The 18838-nt window shown below is 43.6% G+C and overlaps 1 protein-coding gene across 7 annotated transcripts in view; it reads right to left on the reverse strand.

Moving 5' to 3' along the window:
• Positions 1–18838, reverse strand: part of MLH1 (mutL homolog 1) — a 93790-nt gene that overhangs the window by 22582 nt on the left and 52370 nt on the right. For 6 of the 7 annotated variants that reach the window (XM_021068366.2, XM_084986704.1, XM_021068364.2 and 3 more), the window contains 2 exon segments: positions 14701–15074; positions 4114–4262 (listed from right to left, as the gene is read on the reverse strand). In XM_021068366.2, coding sequence (XP_020924025.2) covers positions 4114–4262; positions 14701–15074 — 523 coding nt within the window. 7 annotated transcript variants of the gene reach the window in all.

Genomic DNA, 18838 nt, shown 5'->3' on the forward strand with positions numbered 1-18838 from the left:
CAAAAGGGGGGTAGAGGAGAGGGGTTGGAGACAGCAGGGTGAGGGTCTGAGGACAGCAATAAGCCTGTACATCACATTTTTACTGTACTTTTTTTTAAAGCTTAGGCACAACACGTGAGTTCTCACATTGTTACATAAGTTCTGCAATGCTTTCTAATCCCTCTCTAAAAAGAGGCTGATTTTCCTCACTTTTAGAATAAGTGCTCCCTTCTGTTCCCAATGGAAACTCAATGTCTCTACAGGATGTTCTGCGTAGGCAGAAAGTAATTATTTTAAAAGCTGGAGAACATCAAATAATCTTGAATAATGAGGCACTGGAGGAAAGAGAGGCAGTGTAATATACTAAAAATGGGTCAGATATTTTTCCACACAAATTTGTCATTGAAGTTCTGACGCATCCACAGCTACTTAAGCTGGTGCGGGGAGTGGCAGCGGGCGGGGTGGGGGGCGGCATTGGCTCCCAACACGGGGCTCCATCCAGACAAGAGGGCAACACAGAGGATGAGGAGGACAGGTGGGGTTTCCCCTCCCTGGCTTCATGAGGCTGCCTGCACCTGCCCCCACCTCCTACCAGAACCTCAAGAGCCTGTGTTTCATTCCTCCCCTAATTATAACCACAGTAAGGGAGGTCTGAGGGCATTTCCCTACCATCCTACTAGCAGCAAAATGGGACCAAATCCTCTATGCTTCAAAGCCAAGCCACACATCCAAGTTCACAGCGGCAGCCTAGGTCTCAGCATGTTTTCCTGAGGAGCATCAGGTAAAGCCGCCCAAAGGAAGGGTAAGGGGACCTTTGGTCCCCAAGACCACTGCAGAACAGGAGTTGGCTCCCCAGCAACCCTAGGCACAATGGCTTCTGCTGCTGCTTGAGCTGACTGAGAAGCCTCCCAGGAAGACGGCAACCCGTCACCCTGGCTCACGTGGTCTCTCTTCCAGAATGTCCCTCATCAGGCAAGTTACCAAACCCAAATACCCCCAACACCACCGTGGACACATTTAAGACAGGGGTTTGAGCTCACCCAATGCGTTTTCTGCCTCAGGACTCAGCACAACAGCACTCTGGACAAAGAAGACCCTTGACAAATGTCTGCTAAATTGACTTCTCAAACCAAAAGAAACTCATCTGATGACAAACCATAGAACAGTGTGTATAGTTAAACCCAGAACTGTTCACCAAAGACCAACAAAATAAAGCTGGGGATAAAATATTAAGCATATTTTCAGATTCAAGTGATAGCAAATAAATAATGACATTCTTCACTCTCCTTAATTAACAGATCAAAATTATGTGACTGGCAGTAAGTAACTTAGTCATTACTAATCCAGGACTGAGCTTAATCCCATGAACACGTGATGGCATACTGGGCCAGAAATTAACCTTGTTTGTTGCTCGAAAGTGTACCCACAAGGAATGGGTAAATCCAGATTCAAAAACTGCCTGTGGAGCACTCAACTCTGACACCCTTCCAAAATAAAGAATCCAGGGCTTCCCCAAGGCTGCTCCTCCTAACCACTCTCCTTCAGCAAAGATCTGAGTCCCCAGCCAAGCAAATAAATGCAACTAAGAACGTCATTAAAGGAAAGCATCTTCCTTCTTTCCTGGGCCAGGGACACAGCTCTCTGAGGGTGCAGCCAGGCTCTGGCCTACCTCCTCAAATCTGAGCTTCAGAGAAATCCCTGTAGGCATTCAACCCAGAGACAACCAGCTTCCTGGCTGGGGCTGTGGGTATTAACAGATGCCACTGGAAGGACCTGAGGCAGAGACCCCTCTACGTGCACACTGTCTCTCAGGTGTTCATCACGACAACCCAGTAGGGCCTGTATCAGGAGCACCATTTCATAGAGCAGAAAAAGGCTGTCCCAAAAAAGGTCAACAGGAGTTCCCATCATGGTTCTGTGGTTAACGAACCCGACTACTACCCATAAAGATATGGGTTCAATCCCTGGCCTTGCTAGGTGGATTAAGGATCCAGCTTGCTGTGTGCTATGGTGTAGGTTGCAGATGTGGCTTAGATCCTGTGTTGCTGTGGCTATGGCGTAGGCCAGCAGCTACAGCTCCGATTCGACCCCTGGCCTCCATATGCTGCAGATGCGGCCCTAAAAAGACAAGTGAAAAAAAAAAAAAAAAAAAAAAAAAGATAAACAGATTTCCAACTGGCCATGGTATATTGGCAGGAGCTTCAGCAGAGTTTTGCTGGCTCCAAAGTAACAGCCCCACTCCCCACACCAGGACCATGACTCCCTCTGTAAGACCTTTCTCTGAGTCTGAAAATAGCCTCAGTCTGAGAGATCAGGGTGCTTGGCCCACCATGTGATCTAGAGCAGCAGATCTGGTTTTGTATCTAAATCCTGGGCCAACCTCTCCACTGCAAGCCACTCCAGTAACAACACACGTTGGAGGCACCTGGGCCAGTTTTGCAAGGTACAGATATTCCAACTAATCTGTCTTCCCCATCTTCCATTTCCTTATATTTAAAACAGATAACAGCATCTTCTCTGCCTCCTTCACAAGACTATGACAGAATTAAATCAGGTAATGTGCATGTACATACAATTTTATAATATTTAGATTCATCACCACCTTGGCAATGGACTACAAACCTGTCTACACTTGGTGTAGGTTAATTTTATAGTGCACTTAAAATAGCTGCAACTATTCAGAAATGTATTGAAATTACGACTTAAATAGCCTGCTCTGTGTGAGGAATGCAAACCCTTAAAGAAAACTCAGTAAATTCCAAATCTGAGGGAGTCTGTCAATTAAAACAACTGTGAGGAAGGCTGCTAAATACATCAAGTCACGGCCCACCTTCTATTTTGATATTTAAAATAGTTTTAAAAGCTCCCAGCTTGAAAGCCACTAACAGAGGGGAAGAGCAACAGAGCAAATCTTCCTGGAAACAGAAATCAGAAGCCAGCTGGTGAGACCTTAGTCACAGGAAGTGTACCCTTCCCAAGGGAAGAGACCCCCTACGCCTTTCCCCACATGCAGACAAAGGCCCAGAGTGTGAAGAAAAGAAAGAACAAGCAAGGAAAAGCAAACTGAGGCCTCCCTGATCTGTGCAAACAAGCAGTGACTGAGACAGAGAAGATATAAGGGGCCTCTGAGTCAGGGAGGCTGTTAGGAGCCTGAGGATCAATGAATGCTCCTTAGCCATTCATTTCTTCTAAAAGTCAGTCCAGGTTGTCATATTTTAAGATAACTTTTATAGTAGTGTTTAAATATAACTTGTTTAAAACATCAAGAAATGTGTGAAAGGTGAAAAGCAGAAAGGCCAGGGCTAAAAGTGTGCAGACTCAAGTGCAGAGCCATCCTCTGGAGCCCGGCAATGATGGCTCCACTCGGAGCACAACCGAGGCTTGCCAAGTGCAGGCAGGACCAATAGGGTCAAGGCGCTGTCACAGGCCTCAATCCCTGTGTCGGTTCACCCCTAGGAGGTGATGGTTTCTAAAACCATCAACTGAGTTTGGAGTAATGGGGACCCAGATGGAATTCTATACTCAGGTGTTCTGAGATCTATTTCTGAGAAAGAAGATAAATGACTTTTCACTTTGTCCTCAGGATACAAAAGTATCCATTGACTGCTTACTCTGTACCATGTGTTTTACTTAATTTTTCTCTCTAATCAGCACAATTATCTTCAAGGGTAAAATTAATGCCATTTTACACATAAGGAAAAGCCAAGGCACAGAAAGGTTAGGTCATGAGTCTAAGGTCACACAGCAGAAGCATCAGTGCCCAGGTATGAACCAGGGCCCTCCAGAGCCTGGAGCAACAGCATACCCTGGGCAGGCTACAGGATTAGCATCTGGCTGATAGTTACACTTCTTTGTAGCTAAGACAGAAACAAATTGAAGATTATTTAAATGACCACTTTACTGATTCCTCTGGTTTAATGAGTGTACTGATTAATTCTAATTAAAACTAGAGACTACTTTTTCCCTTCTTTCCCAGTTGAAAATTATCTTTAAGCTGCCACCGCCTTGGTTTAAGAAAGAAAGTAAGCTGGGACTGAGAGGCTGTCCCAACACAAATGCTTCCAGCATTTCCAAAACCTCCATGTTAGCAGTTCTGGCCCTGGGAGTGGCAGGCCACCCTCTGCACTTACGTACTCTCATGTCCCCGCTCACTGATTTCTTCCTGGAGAGTCAGAACACTTGTGAGGTTAATGATCCTTCTCCGGGGGATACAAGCTGCTGTCATTTCCTTTCGGTTTGCATCCTCCACCATTTCCACATCAGAGCTTTCCCGATGTCTCTTTCTGTAGAGAAGATGACAAACTGACAGCTCAATACTATCTTAAAGATTTTTTTTTTTACTCAGTCAAATTTTTTATTTTGGAGAAGGGAGCAGCCTCTCTGTGCTGGCTCTGCTCATCTAGGGAGGGCCCCTTATGCTAGTGGCAGGCTGGCCAGATATGTCTGTTCTCCTGGATACAGGTTCCCTGACATCCCTCAGGCCCTAGCACTGGATGCTACGCACAGCAGGGGTTTGGGGTCTGGCTTAGCCCATAAACCTGCAGGACCTTGAGCAAGTTTGTTGATCACACCACGTCTCATTTACTCAAGGCCTCCATCCATGCCTCAGGCACTGTTATAATACTGACCTCATATAGCCATGAACAAGCCAGACAATGTGACTGCCCACCAGATGCTGACAAAATGCTATGTCAAAAATACAAGATTCATAAAAACAAACTCGAAATGGATTAAAGACCTAAATATGGAGTTCCCGCTGTGGAGCAGCATAAACAAATCCAACTAGGAACCACAAGGTTGCGGGTTTGATCCCAGGCCTCACTCAGCAGGTCAAGGATCCAGCGTTGCCGTGAGCTGTGGTGTAGATTGCAGATGAGGCTTGGACCTTGTGTTGCTATGGCTGTGCCATAGGCTGGCGGCTACACCTCCGATTAGACCCTTAGCCTGGGAAACTCCATATGCTGCAGGTGTGACCCTAAAAAGACAAAAAAAAAAAAAAAAAAAAAAAAAGACAGACCTAAATATAAGACTGGACACTATAAAACTCTTAGAGGAAAACATAGGCCAAACACTGACATAAACACAGCAATAGCTTCTCAGATCCACCTCCTAAACCAATGACAATAAAAATAAAAATAAACATATGGAACCTAATTGAACTAAAACTTTTTGCATAGCAAAGGGAACCCTAAACAAAATGAAAAAACAGCTCACAGGTTAGGAGAAAATACTTGAAAATGAAGCAACTGCAAGAGCTTAATCTCCAAAATATACCAGTATTTCCTGAAGTTCAACCAAAAAAACCCAATCAAAAAAATAAGAAGATCTAAGCAGACAATTCTTCAAAGAAAACATACAAATGGCCAAATAACATGTGAAAAGATGTTCAACATCACTAATTATTAGAGAAATGCAAATCAAAACTACCATGAGGTACCACTTTACACCAGCCAGAATAGCCATCATCAAAAAGTCTACTAACAATAAATGCTGGAGAGAGTGTGGAGAAAAGGGAACCCTACTACACTCTTGGTGGGAATGTAAATTAGTGCAACCACTATGGAAAACAGTATGGAGAGTCTTCAAAAAACTAAAAACAGAATTACCATTTGATCCAGCAATCCTACTCCTGGGCATCTATGCAGAGAGAAAAACTATGACTAGAAAAGATGCATGTACTCCAATGTTCACTGCAGCACTACATACAACAGCCAAGACATGGAAGCAACCTAAATGTCTACCAACGGAGGAGTAGATAAAGAAGATGTGGTACATATACACAATGGAATATTACTCAGCCAAAAACAGGAATGAAATAATGGCATTTGCAGCAATATGGATGGACGTAGAAATTAACACGCTAAGTGAAGTTAGACAGTGAGACACCAACATCACATGCTATCACTTATATGTGGAATCTAAAAAAAAAAAGGATAGAATGAACTTCTCTGCCAAACAGATACTGACTCACAGACTTTGAAAAATTTATGGTTTCCAAAGGAGAGAGGTTGGGGGAGGGAGGAATGGGCTGGAGGTTCGGGAGGGAAATGCCATAAAATTGGGCTCTGTTGATAGTTGTACAACTCTAAAAATATAATAAAATTCATTGAGTTAAAAAAAAAAAAATACAGGAGTTCCCAAAGTGTCTCAGTGGTAATGACTCTGACTAGTATCCATGAGGATGAGGGCTTGATCCCTGGCCTCACTCAGGGGTTTAAGGATCTGATGTTGCCATGAGCTGTGTGGTCTAGGTTGCAGAAGTGGCTGGGATCTGGCATTGCTGTGGCTGTGGGGTAGGCCGGCAGCTACAGCTCCAATTGGACCCCTAGCCTGGGAACTTCCATATGCTGCAGGTACAGCCCTAAAAACAAAACAAAACAAAAAAAAACCAAACAAACAAACAAACAAAAAAAAACACAGAAAAAAAAAAGGTGGAGTTCCCACTGTGGTACTGCAGTTTAGGGATCTGTTGTTATCTCTGCGGTGGCACAGGTTCAATTCCCAGCCTGGTGCAGCGGATTAGGAATCCAGTGTTGCAGAGTTCCCATCAGGGTTCAGTGGTTAACGAACCCGACTAGCATCCATGAGGATGTGGATTTGATCCCTGGCCTTGCTCAGTGGGTTGAGAATCCAGCATTTGGCATGAGCTGTGGTGTTAAGGTGAAGACGCAGCTCAAATCCCCGTTGCTGTGGCCATAGTGTAGGCTGGCAGCTACAGCTCCAATTTGACCCCTAGCCTGGAAACCTCCATATCCTGTGGGTGTGACCTTAAAAAGACAAAAAAAAAAAAAAGAATCCAGTGTTGCCACAGCTGAGGGGCAGGTCACAGCTGTGGCTCAGATTTGATCCCTGGACTGGGAACTTCCATATGCCTCATCAGTGGGGCGCAGGGATCAATCAATCAATCAAAGTAACAGAATGCAGTGGAAGCTAAAGGTCTCTGGTAAGAGATGATAGACATCCAAGTTGAGACTTGGGTAACAAGAAGCCATAGAGTTTCTGGGATGAGGGACCAGTGAGAAAAAAGGGCTGAGAGCTCAGTGAGGTCAGGTCAGCCTCTAGAGCAGTGCAGCCAAAGCACCACAACGGGAAAGAGAATGATGGGCAGGATGGTTGCACCCCAAGTGCAGTGGGAAGAACTGGTTTTCAGCAAAGAGTGACACACTTTGACTCCTGTTTTAAAGACTTTGTTTCAAGGTGGGATCAAGATGGCAGAGGAGTAAGATGTGGTATTCACCTTCTTCCACAAAAAAATCAACAAAAACCATCTACATGTAGAAAGATACACACAGAATATCTACTGAATTCTGGCCTAAGACCTTAAGCCTCCAAAAAGGGCAAGAAACCATCCACATAACTGGCTAGAACAAAAGTGGGAAAAAAGAGAGTAGAAAGGAATCGGGACAAACTACCACTCTTGAGAGGGAGCTGTGAAAGAGGGAAAGAATCTACACCATGGTAAGCATCCTTATGGGGAGATCAGCCAAGACAGAGGGACCTCAAAGCCTCAGAGAAAAGGAGAGCAGCTGGACTGAGAAGGGTAAAGCAGAGTGAGAGCTACATATACCACTGGCACCACCATCTCCGGACAACACAGCCTGAGACGTTCACTGAGACTCAGGCTCGAGAGGTCAGTTCCAAGGAGAGGACTAGGGTGGCTGTGTGGAGACAGCCTAATGGGCTAGGGAGCAGTGCGCCAAGGGTAGGGAGCAGAGCACTAAATCCAAGGGAACCAGGGAGGAGGTCGGGGACCGCATGAGAAACAAAGCATCATTGGTAGGTAGGGTAAGAGGAGGAGGGACAGATCACCACAGGAATATCATTCTCTGTGCACATGCAGACTCTTCGAGGGCAGGGCTACAGGCAGCAAGGTGCCTTCTGTGCAAGCTAAGCAGGAAGGAGTGCCTCTTGCCTGGTCTACAGGTGGCAGGGGACAAAGTCAGTCATCTCAGACTCCAGAGGTGGGCATGGCCCACCACTACTAGGGGTCTGTGAACAGGCAAACCTATGGCCCCAGTCACCTCAGAGGATGGCAGAGAGGTGGGCACTGCAACCAAGCACCAACTGTTTTCGCTCTCACACTCCCCTGGAAACGTACATGCCCTACCACTGCCACACACTCCAGGTGATGCCTACACCTGCCTGAGGGTCACTGCCACTTCCCAGAGCCCTGCAACTAGGAGCAGTCTGCACTACCTTCTTGCTGGCCCTTGCCACTGTTAAGGGCCCAATAAACAGGCACTGGCTAATAGCCCAGCCCACTGCCTCCATCCCATCTTCCTGGAAGCAGACACAGCACCATAAAGAGAAACAGTAAGCCCTCACAAAATACCCAGCAGTGCTCATGCATACAAACAGCCCACCAAGACTACAATAGTTGTTTTCCCTATACTCACAGAATAAGAAAACTACAAACAAAAGGAAGAAGCTCAGGAACCACTCCCAGTCAGAGAATAGGAGAATTCACCTGAAGGAGCCAGCAATGAAACAGACTTCTGCAGTCTAACAGTCACAGAATTCAAAAAGGAGACAGTGAAAATACTGAAGGAATTAAGAGAGGATATGAGGTTACTTTAGAAAGAAAGTAGAAACTAAGGAGAAGCCAAGAAAAATTAGAAAATTCAATTTTTCTAACTGTACAGACTCAAGCTGAGTTAAAGATACTGAAGAGCAGAATGAATAAAGCACAAGAACAAATTAGTGACTTTGAAGATAGAATAATGGAAATTACCCAATCAGGACAGCAGATAGAAAACCAAATGAAAAAAAGAAGAAAGCAATACAAGAGATCTATAGGATAATACAAAGGGGGCCAATCTATGCATAATAGGGATTCCAGAAGAAGAAGATAAAGAAAAGGGGATTGAAACTATACTTGATGAAATTATGGCTGAAATTTCCAAATCAAAAGGAAACAGATATCAAATGCAGGAAAAACAGAGGGTCCCAAACAAAATGAACCCAAACATACCCACACCAAGACATAATAAAAATGGCAAACGTTAAAGATGAAGAGAAGACTCTAAAGGCAGCAAGAAAAAAAAAAAAAGAGTTAATTATAAGAGAACACCAAAGGCAATCAGCTGATTTCTCTAGAGAAAACACTACAGGCCAGAAGAGAGTGGCAAGATATACTTAAAGTTCTAAAAGGGGTAATTTTGCAGCCTAGAATATTCTACCCAGCAAGAATATCATTTAAAATAGATGGAGAGATAAAAAATTTCTCCAACAAACAAAAACTGAAAGAGTACAGCAATACTAAACGCATTCTAAATACTGAAAAGTCTCCTCTAAACAAAAAAGAAGAAGAAATAGGATGGAGGAAGTCACAGTTGCAAAGTAATCATTTAAATAAGCCAGTATACAGATCCAATCTAAAAAAAAAAAAAAAAAAAACTATTGTAAAAGTGATGATTAACACAGGAATAGCAAAAGAATAAACATGAAGATGTTAAAAAGGACATCAAAGTCATAAAATGTGGGGAAAGAAAGTAAGAAAATCTATTAAGCAATATTAAACAATGGTTAAAAATTAAAAAAAAAAAAAACTAGACTCTTTTTAGAATGTGTTTGAGCCTATATGACTATCAAGCTAAAACAAGTAGATAAAAGAGTTCAACATACTTGAAAAACAAGGCAACCACAAATTAAAACCAAATGTTGCATTCACAAACACCAAACAGAAGAGAACACAAGCATAAAATAAAAGGAAATCATCCAACTAAAAAAAAGAACAAAGGAGAAACACAGAATCAATTGGAAAACAAGGTTTAAAATGGCATATCAATTTATTTATCAATTTTTTATCAATGTATTTATCAATAATTACCTTAAATGTCAACGGACTGAATGCTCCAATCAAAAGATATAGAGTGGAAGACTGGATAAAAAAACAAGAGTTTACAGTATACTGCCTACAAGAGACTCATCTTAGGGCAAAGGACACACATAAATTGAAAGTGAGGGACTAGAAAAAGATATTTCATGCAAATGGAAAAGACAGGAAAGCAGGAGTTGCAATACTTATATCAGACAAAATAGACTTTAAAACGAAGACCATAAAGAAAGACAAAGAAGGACACTATTTAATGATAAAAGGATCCATTCAAGAGGATATTACACTTGACAATATTACAATATCAAAAGGACATTACACTTGACAATATATATGCCCCTAATATAGGAGCACCCAAATACATACAACAAATACTAACAAACATAAAAGCAGAAATTGATGGGAATACCGAAAGAGTAGGACACTTTTTTTGCTTTTTTGGGGCTGCACCTGCGGCATATGTAAATTTCCAGGTTAGGGGTCCAATTGGAGCTACAGCTGCCAGCCTATGCCACAGCCACGGCAACACAGGATCCAAGCCGGGTCTGTGACCTACATCATAGCTCATGACAATGCTGGATCCTTAACCCACTGAACAAGGCCAGGGATCGAATCCACATCCTCATGGATACTAGTCGGATTTGTCTCTGCTGTGCCACAATGGAACTCCTGGTAGGAGGAGACTTTAACACCCCACTCACAGCAATGAACAGATAGATCCTTTAGACAGAAAATCAATAAGGCAACAGAGATCCTAAATGACACAATAGATAGGTTAAACTTAATTCATATTTTCAGGACATTACATCCAGAAAAATCAGAACATACATACTTTTCAAGTGCACATGGAACGTTCTCAAGGATTGACCACACACAGGGCACAAAACGAACCTCAAAAAATTTAAGAGTATAGAAATTATTTCAAGTATCTTCTCTGACCACAATGGCATGAAACCAGAAATCAACCACAGGAAAAAAATGAGAAAAAACTGACTACATGGAAACTAAACAAGTTGCTACTAAAAAACCAATGGGTCAATGAGGAAATCAAAAGGGAAATTAAAAAATACCTTGAGACAAATGATAATGAAAACACAGCCAGTCAAAATCTATGGGATGCCACAAAAGCAGTTCTTCGATGGAAGTTCACAGCAATACAGGCTTTCCTCAGAAAAGAAGAAAAATCTCAAATCAACAACTTAACCTACCACCTAAAAAGAATTAGAAAAAGAACAAACAAAACCTAAAGTCAGCACAAAGAAGGAAAGCATAAAGATCAGAGAGGAAATCAATAAAATAAGGATCCAAAAAAATAATAAAACCAAAAGCTGGTTCTCTGAAAGGGTAAACAAAATTGACAAACTTCTGGCCAGACTCACCAAGAAGAGAGAAAGAACACAAATAAACAAAATTAGAAGTGAAAAAGGAGAAGTGTCAATGGATACTGCAGAAATACAAACAAAATTAAGAGAATGCTATTAACGATTACATGCCAAAAAATCAACAACCCAGAAGAAATGGACAACTTCCTAGAGACATACAGCCCATCAAAACTGAATCAAAAAGGTAAAGATGAATTTAACAGATCGATCACTAGAAATGAAATTGAGCATGTAATAAAAACTCCCTACAAACAAAAGATCAGGACTAAATGGCTTCACAGGTGAATTCTACCAAACATACAAAGAACTTATAACCAAATTTTCCAAAAGGTTGAAGAAGAAGGAACACTCTTAAAGACATTCTATGAAGCCACCATCATCCTAATACTAAAACCGGACAAAAATACTACCCAAAAAGAAAATTATAGGCCAATAACTCTGATGAATATAGATGCAAAAATTCTCAACAAAATTATAGCCAACCAAATCCAACAATATATAAAAGAAGATCATACCACAACCACATGGGATTCATCCCAAGTTCACTAGTGTGTTCAACACACACAAATCAATGTCATACACCACATTACCAAGAGAAAAGTCAAAAACCACATGATCATCTCAACAGATGCAGAAAAAGCATTCAATGAAGTCCAACATCCATTCACGATAAAAACTCTTACCAAAGTGGGTACAGACGGAACATACGTTAACATAGTGAAAGCCATTTATGACAAACCCACAGCCAACATAATACTCAATGGAGAAAAGCAGAAAACCTTCCTGCTAAAATCTAGCACAAGGCAAGTATGCCCATTCTCACCATTTTTATTCAACATAGTACTGGAAGTTTAGCCACAGCAATCAGACAAACTAAATAAAAGGTATCCAAATTGGAAGAGAAGAATGACATAAACTGTCACTCTATGCAGATGACATGACACTATATATAGAAAACCCAATAGACTCCACACAAAAACAACTCAAACTGATCAATGAATTCAGAAAAATAGGATATAAGATTAATACTGAAAAATCAGTTGCATTTCTGCATACTAATAATACAATATAAAAACGCAATACCTTTTAAAATCACACCCAGGAATTCCCATCATGGCTCAGCAAAAACCTATCTGATTAGTATCCATGAAGACACAGGTTCAAACTCTGGCATCACTCAGTGGGTTAAAGATCTGGCATGCCATGAGCTGTGATGTAGGTTGCAGACGCAGCTTGGACCCATGTTGCTGTGGCTGTGGTACAGGCCAGCAGGTACAGTTTCAATTCAATCCCTAGACTGGGAACCTCCATATGCCCTGGATGTGGCCCTAAGAAGACAAAAAAGGGAAGGGAAGGGGAAAAAATGAAATGAAATAAAATCACACCCCCAAAAATTAAATACCTAGGAGTAAACCTCACCAAGGAGGTAAAGACTTATATGCTGAGAACTATAAAACATTCATCAAGGAAATTAAAGGACATTCAAAGAAATGCAAAGCTATTCCATGCTCCTGGACTGGAAGAATCAATATCATTAAAATGGATTGGAAGAATCAGTATCATTAAAATCAATGCAATCCTTATCAAATTACCCCTGACATTTTTCACAGAACTAGAACAAACAACCCCAAAATTTATATGAAACCATAAAAGATCCAGAATTGCCAGAACAATTTTGAGGAACAAAAACCAAGCAGGAGGCATAATTTTCCCAGACTTGAGACAACATTACAAAGCTACAGTAACCACAACAGTGCGGTAGTGGTACAAAAAAAGACATACAGACCAAAAGAACAGAATACAGAACACAGAAATAATAAACTCAGATACCTATGGTCAATTAATATTCAACAAAGGCATGAATATAAAATGGGGAAAAGACAGTCTCTAGCAATTTGTGCTGGGAAAACTGGAGAGCTGCATGTAAATCAATGAAACTAGAACATTACACTCACACCACGCACAAAAATAAATTCAAAATGGCTTAAAGACTTAAACATAAGACAAGACACCATAAAACTAGAAGAGAACACAGGCAAAACATTCTCTGACATCAACCATGCAAATGTTTTCTTAGGTCAGTCTCCCAAAGCACAGAAATAAAAACAAAAATAAACCAATGGGACCTAATCAAACTGACAAGCTTTTGCACAGCAAAGGAAACAAAAAGACAACCTAAGGAATGGGAGAAAATATTTTCAAACAATGCAACTGACATGGGCTTAATCTCCAAAATACACAAACTACTCATACAACTCAACAGGAAAAAAAAAAAAAAAAAAAAAAAAGACCCAAGTGAAAAATGCACAGAAGACCTGAGTAGACATTTCTTCAAAGAAGACATATGGATGGCCAACAGGCACATGAAAAATGCTCAATATCATTGATTATTAGAAAAATGCAAATCAAACCTAAGAGATACCACCTCACACTAGTCGGAATGGCCATCGTTAATAAGACAACAAATAAACGCTGGAGAGTTTATGGAGAAAAGGGAACTCTCCAACACTGTTGGTGGGAATGTAAATTGATACAATCACTATGAAAAACAGTAATGGGGAGGACCTCAGAAAACTAAATATAAAATTACCATATGATCCAGCAATCCCACTCCTGGATATCTATCTATCCGGACAAAAACTTCATTGAAAAAGACAGGAGTTCCCATCATGTCTCAGTGGAAATGAACCTGACTACTATCCAGGAGGACGCAGGTTCAATCCCTGACCTTCCTCAGTGGATTAAGGATCTGGTGTTGCTGTGAGCTGAGCTGTGGCTCGGATCCCAAGTTTGTGGCTGTGGTGTAGGCCAGCAGCTGTAGCTCCAATTCAACCCCTAGCCTGGAAACCCCCACATGCCACAGGAGCGGCCCTAAAAAGACACACACACAAAATACATACGCCCCTATATTCAATGCAACACTATCCACAATAGCCAAGACATGAAAACAACCTAAATGTCCATTGACAGATGAATGGATTAAGAAGATGTGATGCATAAACACAATGGAATACTACTCAGCCATAAAAAAGAACCAAATAATGCCATTTGCAGCAACATGGATGGAACTAGAGATTCTCATACTAACTCAAGTCAGAAAGAGAAAGACAAATACCATACATCACTTACATCTGTAATCTAATATATGGCCCAAATGAACCTATCTACAGAAAAAAGACTCATGGACCAGAACAGACTTATGGTTACCAAGGGAGAGGGAGAAGGAGTGGGATGGATTGGGAGTTTGGGGTTAATAGATACAGACTTTTGCATCTGGAGTAGATGAGCAATGAGATCCTGCTGTATAGCACAGGGAACTCTATCTAGTCACTTGTGATGGAACATGATGGAGGATAATGTGAAAAAAGACTATATATGTGTGTGTGTGTGTGTATATATATATAGTAGATCAAGTATAATAAAAAATTTCTGTGACCGTCCAACTTAGAAGGGACTTTCATAAAGAAGGAAGGAGGCAAGCTGCACTTTCCCACAAGGCCATACCTGGGGTTCCCGGGGCTGGAAGGGGGACCTCTCTTCTCTGACAAGTCTGAAGTCCTCTCTGCTGCATCCTCCTCCAAGCTCTGATGCTTGGCAGCCACTTCAGAAGGAGCTGGAAGTTCAAGCATTTCCTCATCCTGCTGCCTGGCCTCACTACCAAAACCATCTGTTCTGTCCTCGGGGACAATGGCCTGGGGCTGACTGGACAAGGACTTGCTCGCAGGCTGCAGGAAGGCATCAAGCTTCTGTTCCCGGCAATCTGTGCGGACCATCTGGTAGGCATAGACCTTGTCGCCACTTCCAGTAGATGAAGGCGTCACATCCGCTGCAGATTTAACCGCTTCCCCAGAGGGGCCAGTAAGACCTGGTAGTAAAGTCTGTGTCAAAAAAGACAGTGAGCAAATTCAGAATATGAGGTAGAGAAGTATAGGTCCTAAAATGGAGAAGCTAGAACCAAGTATAATCATTACTAAATCATTACAGAAGCAATTCTAACCAAAAGTTGAAGTATGAAATAAAAAATACACAAATATAAATTTCAAAAATACAGCAAAATCCTTGTTTTTTGGGGTTTTTTGTCTTTTCTTTTTTAGGGCCACACACGTGGCATATGGAAGTTCCCAAGCTAAGGGTCGAATCAGAACTATAGCTGCCGGCCTACGCCACAGTCATAGCAACACAGGATCTGAGCCATGTCTACAACCTACACCACAGCACACGGCAACACCGGATTCTTAACCCACTAAGTGAGGCCAGTGATCAAACCCATGTCCTCATTGATACTAGTCAAGTTTGTTACCACTGAGCCACAGTGGGAACTCCCAAAAATTCAGCAAGATCCTTATAATTTAAAATTCATTTTGACAGAAGTTCCCCAGTAGCCCAGCAGTTAAGGATTTGACATTGTCACTGCTGTGGCTAGGGCTTGATCCCTGGCCCAGCAACTTGTGAATGCTGTAGGCGCAGCTAAAAAAAAATATATATATATAAATAAATAAATAAATAAAATAGTTTGTTATAAAAATACTAGTGTAAAGCTCTCATATTTTTGTCTTTTTTTTGCTGTCATGAGGCATTTCATTTCTTATTGTGGTAAAATATACATAAAATAAAATTTATTATTTAACCATTTTCAAGTGTCCACTCCTACAGCATTAAGTACATTCACACTATGGAGTTCCCATTGTGGCTCAGCAGAAATGAATCTGACTAGTATCTATGAGGATATGGGTTTGACCCCTGGCCTCACTCAGTGGCTTAAGGATCCAGTGATATGGAGCTCCCAGCATGGCGCAGCAGAAATGAATCCGACTAGGAAACATGAGGTTGCAGGTTCGATCCCTGGCCTCGCTCAGTGGGTTAAGGATCTGGTATTGCCATGAGCAGTGGTGTAGGTCGCAGATGTGGCTCGGATCTGGCATTGCCATGGCTCTGGTGTAGGCCAGCAGCAATAGCTCTGATTAAACCCCTAGCCTGGGAACCTCCATATGCCATGGGTGCGGCCCTAAAATAAAAGACAAAACAAACAAAAAAATAAGGATCCAGCAATGTTGTGAGCTGTGGTGTAGGTCAAAGACGCAGGTAGGATCCCAGGTTGCTGTGGCTGTGGTGTAGGCTGGCAGCTGTAGCTCCGATTCATCCCCTAGCCTGGGAACTTCCATATGCCACATGAATGGCCCTAGAAAGAAAAAAAAAAGTACATTCACACTGTTGTACAACCATCACCACTAACCATCCTCCCATTACACGGTAACTCCCCACCCCGTCCTCCCCCACTAGCTTCTGGCAACCACCTTCCTATTTTTTTTTTTTTTTTTTGCTATTTAGGGCCACACTCAAGGCATAGGTTCCCAGGCTAGGGGTCTAATCAGAGCTATAGCTGCCAGCCTACACCACAGCCACAGCAACACCAGATCCAAGCCAAGTCTGCGACCTACACCTCAGCTCATGGCAATACCAGATCCTTAATCCACTGAGTGAGGCCAGGAATCAAACCCACAACATCATGGGTCCTAGTCAGATTCATTTCTGCTGCGCCATGACAGGAACTCCTCCTACTGTCTATTTTTAAGTATACATATTTCTTGGCTCTATCCACTGCAAAGGCCTGAAAGCAATGACCACCCAATAGCAATGAAACAACACCCCTCCATCCCAGCTTATAGTCTCCAAATGCCAGTCCCCACTAAAATAAACCAGAGTTATTTGGAAAAGTGGCCAATTCCAGGGCACAGGCTGGGAAAGTACACAGCCTACAAACATCCTGTCTCACCAGAAACAAGGAAATGATCAAAGACTCATAGAATTAGGTCAAAAGGACAAGAGCACCAGCCTGAAGGGGCTTCCACTGGCCAAAGATGGAATAATCTGCCTACAATTGATTTATATTGCTTTGTTAACAGCTATGACAAAATACTAAAAGAGAAAGAAAAATGGAGAGGAAGAAGAGGACAAGATGGCGGAGGAGTAGGGGGACACGCTCGCCCTCTCCCACAAACACAACAAAAAAAGCACATCTACAGAATAAATGACTCGCACAGAACAGCAACCAATCACTGGCAGAGGAACCTAAACTCCAATAATGGCAAGAAGTTCGTGACATTATTGGGCAGAACGGGAGAAAAGAGGAGAGTGAGAGAAGGTGAATCCGAGCGGGACAGGCGCTCCCGAAAGGGAACTGTGGAGGAGAAAGAGATACTGCTCCCTGGAAAGTCACCTACCGGGCGAAAGATCAAACGAACCGGAGGAATCTCCAGATGCAGAGAAGAGTGTAGCAGTAAGTTGGAGTACGGAAAAGCCGATCAAGAACCCAACGGACCATCTGAACTACGGGCACAGTCACCAAAAATTGAGATGCCTGGGTGGGGGCTGGGCACCGAATCCTCAGCTCCAGAGGTTAGTCCCCAGGAAAGGGCCGGGGTACGCCTGGGTAGGGGCTGGGCACCGAGACCTCGCCTCTGAAGGTTAGTCACTGAGAGGGGGCCGGGGGACGCTTGGGTGGGGGTTGGGCACCGAGACCTCGCCTCCGAAGGTTAGTCCCCGAGAAAGGGCCGGGGGACGCCTGTGGGGGGCTGGGCACTGAGACCTCGCCTCTGAAGGTTAGTCCCCGAGAAAGGGCCAGGCGACAACTGGATGGGGGCTGGGCACCGAGACCTGGGCTCCAGAGGTTAGTCCCCGGGCTGGGGGGGCGGGGCAGAGCGGAAACTGCTTGGGAGGTCTAGAAACCATTTGACGGGGCAGAGACTGCCTGGGAGACTAGAAAACAAAGCTGTCGCAGAGGAAGGGAACAATACTCTAGGAGCGGGGAAGTGGAAAGCCACATCAGAGGGAACCTGGGAGAAGAGCCTGGTCTGCGCCTGTGCTGGGGAGGGGAGAGAAGAAGGGGTGGGTCCCCATAGAATACCCCCCAGGCCACAGCAAGCTTACAGGCCCGCTAGCTAGCTGAAAGCTGTGCTTCCCAGTGCATCCCCTCCCCCCACCCACGCCACTCCCTACGCTCTCACTGGACCTGGGGCTGCCTGCCATCCAGGAGGGCTGGCCTCAACAATTGCCTGAAGCCTACCACCGCAGGGGCTGTCCCTGCACAGGCCTGCTTGCCCTTTGGAGGGGATACACTTGCGCAGAGCAGCACCAAACACCACCAGCCTCTGAGAAAAGGCCTGCAGCCCAGAAAAGCTAGAACAAGCTTAGCCAGGCTGTGAATAGATCAGCCTAATTCTCGGATGGTTTTTCTGAGTCGGGTTGCCCCGGGGAGGAGCCTCTTGGGTTTCCAACGGCCCTGCTACCCGCCCAAGCCCCCAGTGGATGCTCTAGTGGACCAGCTGCATAGGACTGCCAGCTCCAGGCAGGACCCCCTGCAGCCCAGAAAAGCTGCAACAAGCCTGGCCGAGTCGGGAAAAGATCTAAGATGGTTTTTCTGAGTTGGGCTGCCCTGGGGAGGAGCCTCTTGGGTCTCCAACGGCCCTGCTACCCGCCCAAGCTCCCAGGGGGTGCCCCAATCCCGTGAAATAACTGCTCAGCACCACCAGCCCCCTGGAAGAACCCCTGCAGCCCAGAAAAGCTGCAACAAGCTCGGCCAGACTGTGAAAAGATCCACCTACATTCTCAGGCTGTCCTTCTGAGTTGGGCTGCCCTAGGGAAG

The sequence above is a fragment of the Sus scrofa genome, chromosome 13 (assembly GCF_054392235.1).
Source record: "Sus scrofa isolate SSC_HxYL_T2T_F1_AM1 chromosome 13, Sscrofa_HxYL_maternal_Yorkshire_Landrace_v2.0, whole genome shotgun sequence".
Lineage (NCBI taxonomy): Eukaryota > Metazoa > Chordata > Mammalia > Artiodactyla > Suidae > Sus > Sus scrofa.